Genomic DNA, 8,200 nt, shown 5'->3' with positions numbered 1-8,200 from the left:
TCGCCACTATAACCATAAGAATACGACAACAATATGTTAATTTTGTAGGTTCATACTGCACTTATGATAAATGTGAAATGAAGATCGACATTACGTGCAGTAAGGGTCGCCAGCGACACCATGCTCAGGCTAGGACGGTAAGATGCACCACTTTGCATCTCTTATCCTTTTCTTTCTTTAAACATAAAAATACAAAACGCTAACACAATATCTAGATGAATTTTAGTTTAAAGAATCGAAGAATTGTCAAGCTTCGCAGATATAGCCACCAAGATATGTACCATTATCACAAAAGACATCGTGGAACGTGTACCGTTCTCTTGCAAAAAAGAACATACAATCCTGGGGAGCACGGTCTGATCCGTTAGGTTGTCCGGCGCCAAAGGCATGATATTTCATCTCAGTCATTTGTCCGTGCTTGATCCATCTCCAATCCCCACCGGGTTTTCGTCTGTTGATGTTTCTTCCACCAACGTAGAAATTAATCCCTGTCCATTAGAATCCGATATAAAGCAATATTTTCAAAGTAGTCTTTAAAATTGATCATAAAAAGTTATTATTATACTTAATCATTATATGTTAAAGCAAATGCATACATAATTTCTAAGATGTCAAATCGGTATATATTTGATAATCGGTTACACGGACGTATTTTCCAATCGGGTATCAAGAAACTCGATAAAAATGCAAATTAAAGTATGTTCTTGAGCAACATTCAGCTATGTTACACCCAAAAGCTATTTATTTTGTCACGTTTATTGGTTTAAATAAATATCGAATCCAACAGAAATTACATTTTTTGGTATAATTTTTTTTATCAAATTAAGACAATAGACACAATTTAAACACCTTGTCTTACAAATGAATAATAGTTTATATCAACGCAAACGGAGGACAATCTGTTGTGTAAATTTGAGTATTAGACGAAAGAAATGAAATACATCGAGATAACGAACAGTATTCATTATCAAATGTCCATAAAACAAAATACAAAATAAGAGCTAAGCAAAGAAAGGACGGGCGTTGTTGGGATCGCTAGTCTGATTTTATTTCATATGCTGATTGTTACTCCGGACCCGTATACGTTAAACTTATAATTGAACGCAAACAGTGTTTAAGTTTATGTAGTAAACTTAAACAATGTTCACTGAAAAAAATCATTGAAGTCTTCCAAAATTAAGGACCACGACAGGTCAGAACATCCGATTACCAAGAAAACACAACCACAGTCGATAACGGGAGTTTTGTAGGCGTAGATGACGATAGATCAACTACCGTATGCACATTTTGAGTTTTGTTTTTGACAGGTTTTTAATAAAATAAGAATTTAAATATAAGAAAATAATGTACATCCGAGTGAGTACCATATTTTTAGTTTTCGATACTCGGAATTTCGATTGAGTTCCCAGTTAAACGGGTACTCTTTGACATCCCTAATAATTTCAAATGGTACTAAGAGGGTATAATCAGTCATACCTGTATTCATTTTCTTTAGAATCTCTTTCATTTGCAAAGCCTCTTCAAGAGTTTCGAAGTTTGCCAGATATCCACCTGTGTCTAAACATCTAGCCTTAAAGAGATTCAAAAAGCATATTAATTACAGTGTATTCTTTACAATAGTTATTGTGGTTTATGCCATTTAACCTCCACCTTTCACTATAATAATTGCTATACTTATACTACTTACAAATGCTGTGTCAGCTGATACTTTATCTTTTTGAATCAGATAACAAGCATCCCAGAGTTTTTGAAACTGTTTTGGACAATCACCTTTAATTTGTTCGTGCAAAAAAAGAAGAGATTGGTTAAGAACATAAAATATACATGTGATTTAACTCTGATGAATAAAACAAATTACCTGTAAAAATACATTTCATTTAAAAAAAAATATATGACTTATATGATCAATGCAAATTGTCTTTACGTTCCATTATGTATATAATTAACTTTGTATTATATTAAATATCAGAATGGAATTCAGCGGCTTTACTTTAAAACATGATATTTAGATTAAAACAATACCCCCGACGAGTTCAACTGCGTCGATCTCAACCCATGAACGGGACACGGAACAATCAACTTCGATCCTGAGCTCGTTCACAGGAAAATTAATTTTCTGAACAGAATAATAATTCATTAAAAGTGTTCAATTCCATGAGTTTAAAATGTTTAGAAAAGAAATACAGCAAAACTCGCTCAGTGGGAACACGGATATAGCGAATTCACCTATATAGCGAAATCACGGATATCGCGAAGTTTTCTTAGATCCATAGCATGGAAAATTAAATTGATTCCTTAAACGAATATAACGAATTACAGATATAGTGAAGTAAATTTTTAGGTCCCTGTGACTTCGTTATAACCAAGTATTACTGTTATCTTGTTCTAAAGTTAAGATGTTATACATTGTTAAAGAAGCATATGGATATAACGAATAGTATTCAATATCAAAGCTATACAAAATAGGAGCAGAGCAAAAATGACCTCTAAAACATCGGAGGTTGCATCAGGTGCCATGGAGGAGTGAACTTTCCCTGCTGACCGGTCACAACCGCAGCGTGCTCCTTGTCATGGTCTGGAAAACAGAAAAAATCTGTCGTCATTTCACTGTATAAATAGTGGACTAACAATTAGTATGAAAACGTCAGTCAGCATTTGACTTCATGATAAATTGTATCTGCTGACAAGGTCATTGTATCGACAATAGAACTAACGAAATGATAATTTTAATGAGACTGCTGATATTCTTGTTTCATCAACTTGTTTGTCAATAATTTACATCGTTTTAGAAATTGTTCATACGTAAAACATGCTCTTGCGTATCGACTCAACTAAGATATATACACTCCGTATGCAGGTGATGAAGGAATATTGCTGCATAAGTAATGGAAATTGACGATAGAAAAGTTGAAGTCATCACGTTTATCATATTGAAGGTTGTTAGACTACCATGAACGTCTTTTTCAGGTAAAATATTTAAGCACGAAACAGATGTGTTAGACTCTGTGGTATCTTTTATCTCAAGCTCATCAGGATATATCGTATCGACGAAAGAATGGAAATTATTATTGGTAATTGACAATACGTCCTCGATATATCTAAATGTCGAGTTGAAGGCCACAGAAAGTGTTTTCTTCTTTTCACGCATAAAATTTTGCACAAATTCTGCTTCGTATAAATGTAAAAATCGGTAACAAAAGAGACTTGGTTGATTATTTACTGGAACCCGCAGTGTATCTTTGTTTGTAGGGATTTTTATGAAGTTTCAGAATCCAATATACATGCATACATATAGGATAGTTCAAATTCATTTAGGCTAAAGAAAGACCTTGATTGTTTGCATAATCACTCTAAAGTTGATACTAAAGTGATGCTTGAATTTCTGATTGGCAATATTTATGTGGTTTTTAGAGACCAGGTTTTCCGACAATCTATTGGGATTTCCATGGATTCAAATTGCGCTACGTTATCAAGAGACATATTTTTGCATCCATATGATGCAGAATTTATTCAATCTCACGTGAAAAGAATTAGAAAACTTACCATACGTATGCAGTGTTTTACTCTTATCATCTGTATATGTTTTTATATCTCTCATATGATTCGATACACAAGGAATGCCATACGTATGAAAATTTCTAAAACGAGATAAGTTATTGACAAGTTGTTGAAGCGAATATCAGCAGTCTGAAAGTTATCATTTCGTTCATCAGTTCTATGGTCTGGTCGATACATTAACCTGTCATAATATACAATCTATCATTACGTCAAATACTGGCTGAGGGTAATCAAACTAATTATTAGGCTATTTTTAAACTAACTGAATTGTAGACGGATATTCTATTATTTCTCGATTATGACAAGGATTACACGGCGGACGTGGCCTAATGTCCACTCCTCCATGGCACCTGATACCACCACTAATGTTTAAGAAGTCCATGTTTACTCTGCTCCTCTTTTAATATGTTTCATGGAATTCGAACTTGAATAAACTTCGTTATCCCTATTATATGACATTGGTATTTTTGATATGAATATAGGATTAAGTTTATTTAAAAGTTAATCTCAACAAAATGAGTTCAAAAATTGAGAAAATGATATTTTGAAAGTTTCTTTGATAACAGCGATCAGATTTATAAAAGAGTAAATTTAAAACACGGTACATCAATGAAATCCTAGAACCAATGATGAATAGCACTTGTTAATATAAATGAAAAGATATTTGTTTAATAAAAAGCTCACTTGTAGTTTTGGTGAAAATATCCTAGACTTCCTGATTAAATTTGCATGCAAAACCTTATAAATTTCAACCCATTGGTTTTCTTTGTTCTTCGCCAATATTCTCGTGACAGCTCCAGCATGAAATGTTTCATATATATTAACTTCAGTGATCCACACCTTTTCTACAAATTTGACCTGACAACGTACAAAAAATATTTTTAAAAATATCAGAGAAAATACTTTGTTACATTGATATGTTTACATTAACTTATTTAGAGTAATAATGAGCTACAAAAGCACTTCTAAACATAAGTGTTTCACACAGAATACATCCTGTTAATACTATATGTATGGTTATCTCTGTTTCTTCTAATTCGAAAAATTGAAATCAACTAAATCTGCAAATCTATTTGACATATCTTTTACCTATTGTCCTACCTGTATAAACTTACCTATATATAACATTACTGTATAAACTTACCTGTATAAAAATACCTGTATAAACTTATCTGTATAACCATTATGAACTTACCTGTATAATATACCTGTATAAACATACGTGTATAAACTTATCTGTATAATCTTACCTTCATAAACTTACCAATATAAACTAACCAATATAAACTAATATGTATAAACTTACCTGTATAAACTTACCAGTATAAAAGTATAAATTAACCTGTAAAAACTTATCTGTAAAATCTTTCCAGTAAAAAATTTCCTGTGTAAATTTATTTGAATATTTTTACCTTATAAACTTAGCAGTATAGACTTACCTCTTTAAACTTAAAAGTATAAATTAACATGTATTAACTTGTTTGAATAATCTTTCATGTATAAATTTATATGTACGAGTATAAACTAAGCTGTATAAACTAATATGTAAAAACTTACATGTACCTGTGTGAACTTACCTGTATCAACTAACCTGTGTGAACTTTCCTGAATGAACTTACCTGTGTGAACTTCCCTGTATAAACTTTCTTGTATAAACTTACCTGTGTGAACGTACCTGTATAAACTTACTAGTGTGGACTTGCCTGTATAAACGTACCTGTGTGTATTTACCTGTATAAACGTACCTGTTTGAATTGATTTGTAAAACCTACCAATGGACTTTTACGAGGAGCGCTGACTTTTACAGTTTACGGCTTACTTTTACACTAGGAAAATGTACGGAAGCTCTTTTACGATATGAATATTTAGCTCAACATTTAATTAAACGAAAATAACTGGTAATTTCAATGCTTATACAAGTTGTCCTTGAAGAAAACGACAACCAACCTACCTCTAACTCTCGACATTTACATGCAAATGCCCCCAAAACATTTTTATGACCATTAGAATAAGTTTTCTTACGTATTATCAATTATGTACCTCCGTACATGAAACAAGTTTAAATGTCCAAGTAAACGTCAACTGTAGAAGTCAGTGCTTCTCGTAAAAGTCCTGTATGAACTAACCCTCATAAACTTTACTTATTAATCTTACCTGTTTAAACTTACCTGTATAAACTGATGAGCATTCTGTTGTCCACTTGCCCGTGTCCATGAGTTCGGATTACTACCATAGCGAGGATAAACATTAGGTTTTCCCAAAGTCTGTTTAGCTGAGTATCTAAAGGATTTAAAATATATTTGAATTTGTTTAAATCTAAAATCATTGAAATTGATAAGAATAATTCATGAAATTTTAAATCATTATTATTCATTATTCTTATAATTGGGGGTTAGTTTGAAAGCCTTTTTAAAAGGGACTTTACCGAGTTGCTTCATACTGTGAAGAAAATGCTGTAACTTCTGAGGCCCATTGGCGTTTGATAGCTGTTAAAATGCATTATATGTATATATAATGCGTATATGTATATAAGAAAAATCTTTAGAAGTCACTAATAATCCTGGTGATGAATATTTCAAAATCTTGCCTCATAAGACCTAAACATAAATCCGTATTAATTAATTTATAATATTTTAATGGTTTTTGGATTCGAAAAGTCTTGCTATATATTTCAATATTGATATTTAATCGTTCAATATTATATTTTTAATTTTTTCATGCACGTCTTTACTGAAAATATTATTTAGATTTATTTCTGAAAATATATTTCATAAACATTTTTTTAAAAAATAATTTTCCAACCTACCTTGTGATAAAGAAACAGTTAATATAAAAACGCACAACACAAACATCGTAGATTTTTTTTTTGCCCAAACAATAATGGTCTGTTTTGTAAGTTCAACAATGTGGCTGGAAAGTAAATAAAATAAAAACTGTTATCGTGTCCTATAGCCCTACTCGACTTTCTTTTTAATGTCTGTATCATATTGTTATAACATATAACGTATAGAGATAACAAACAGTATTCGAGATCAAAAGCCCCTAAAACAATACAAAACAAAATAGGAGTAGAGCAAACACAGATTTCGAAAACATCAAAGGTGGGATCAGGTGCCAAGAAGGAGTACGGTACCCTCCTGACCGACCGCACCCACCGTGCGATCCTTGTCATGATGTCAACATCTGATTTGTACGAAGATTCCTCAAATGATTTTTAGTTCTACTATTTAAACACTTTGTCTTTTCAAGCGCGTGATCCAAAATATGTTTTTAATTAAACAAATAAAGCAAATACATGTAATATTACCAAATCATGATAATAGTATATAGAACTCAGTAAGTCTCTAAACAAATAAAAGTTATACGTGTTTGAAATTGTTAAAACATTTCTCATGTAAATAACTCTGTGAACTAAATTGATAATCCCACATCTTTGGAAACCGTACCGTGCTCTTGGAGTGTGTATACTTCTTCTTCTTTTTTTTTTTTGCTTTGACGAACATATACAGGGGTGCATTGGGGCATATACAGGGGTACATGTCTACCGTAGAGGTCTGTAGAACATTGCCATACAGGGGCCCACTGTATGAAACTGTGGCATGCTGGGGAAACATACAGTGACATACAGATACTAAATATACTATATACTACATTTACTATATATATTGAGCTGGCATACACTAACATACTTTATTCTATACCCATCAATTTCCTTGTTTTTGTTACTGATAATTTTTCAGAGTTTGATCAGATTTTTCCGGATCACCACACTGTGGTTTTCTGAATCCATATCACCACTCTCTGAAACTGATGACGTAGTACGCAAAAGACATGACGTTATTTTTCTTGCGTGTTAAATGTCCCTTGTTATTATGCTTTGTTTTATGAATAAATATTATACAATTGATCTGTAAAGTTTTATCCCACCTCTGATGTTTCGGAGGTCTGTGTTTGCTCTGCTCTTATTTTGTATATTTGTTTAATGGACGTTGAGATTGAATACTGTTCGTTATTTCCATATCCTTCATTTAGCTAGTTATAAGGGGGTATGTAATGAATAATAGTAATATTTCTTTTTTCAACATTTCAGCGATGCTTTGTCTTACTGATGGACAGCATAAAACTAATATATGCCAGAATTTACCTGGTATTTAATATATTGCACAGATTCCATTCTTGTTAGTTTTTTTTTAAAATAAATATCTATGTCATAACGTGATGCTTTGACCTTTCCTTATATTAAGTAGTATAGAAGTTTCTTCAGATAAGACCATATTCAGGTAATTTGAAATTAAGACCTGTATAGTTTGCTTGTTTCCCTTATTCTTTCATTTATTCCCACTTAACTATCATTTATTCAAATTGCTCAAGAATTTTTACGTTAGCTGCATTTAAAAAAAATAAACTAACGATATGCGTACTTACAATGTAAGACTTCTTATTCCAGACCTAAAATGTACATAAAAGTAGCATAAAAACTTTTTTAGTTAGAAGCAGAACATTAAATTGTTATATTACAAGATTTATAATCTTCTATGACCCTTCTTTTCATGGATTTTAAGGATAGGAAGAGTAAAATCATAACATATGTCGAAAACCAAATAAGCTAAGTATTGACCATTGTTGTACTTGTCAGCGACAG

At 31.8% G+C, this 8,200-nt stretch overlaps 1 protein-coding gene across 1 annotated transcript; it reads right to left on the bottom strand.

Moving 5' to 3' along the window:
* Nucleotides 1-246: 246 nt before the first annotated feature.
* On the bottom strand, nt 247-6,051 carry LOC134269274 (uncharacterized; the record flags this gene model as incomplete). The annotated part of the gene is made up of 7 exons (XM_062751475.1): nt 247-488; nt 1,477-1,570; nt 1,688-1,770; nt 2,023-2,116; nt 4,243-4,416; nt 5,727-5,838; nt 5,984-6,051. Coding segments are annotated over 7 exons (867 nt in total), but the record flags the coding sequence as incomplete, so codon positions are not given.
* Nucleotides 6,052-8,200: the final 2,149 nt, after the last annotated feature.

Source organism: Saccostrea cucullata, unplaced genomic scaffold (assembly GCF_032062105.1).
Source record: "Saccostrea cucullata isolate Sc308-1 unplaced genomic scaffold, CSIRO_AGI_Scuc_v1 ctg1018, whole genome shotgun sequence".
Taxonomy (NCBI): domain Eukaryota; kingdom Metazoa; phylum Mollusca; class Bivalvia; order Ostreida; family Ostreidae; genus Saccostrea; species Saccostrea cuccullata.
The sequence above is the reverse complement of the archived record's forward strand: the minus strand, read 5'-3'. Positions and strand labels throughout refer to the sequence as shown.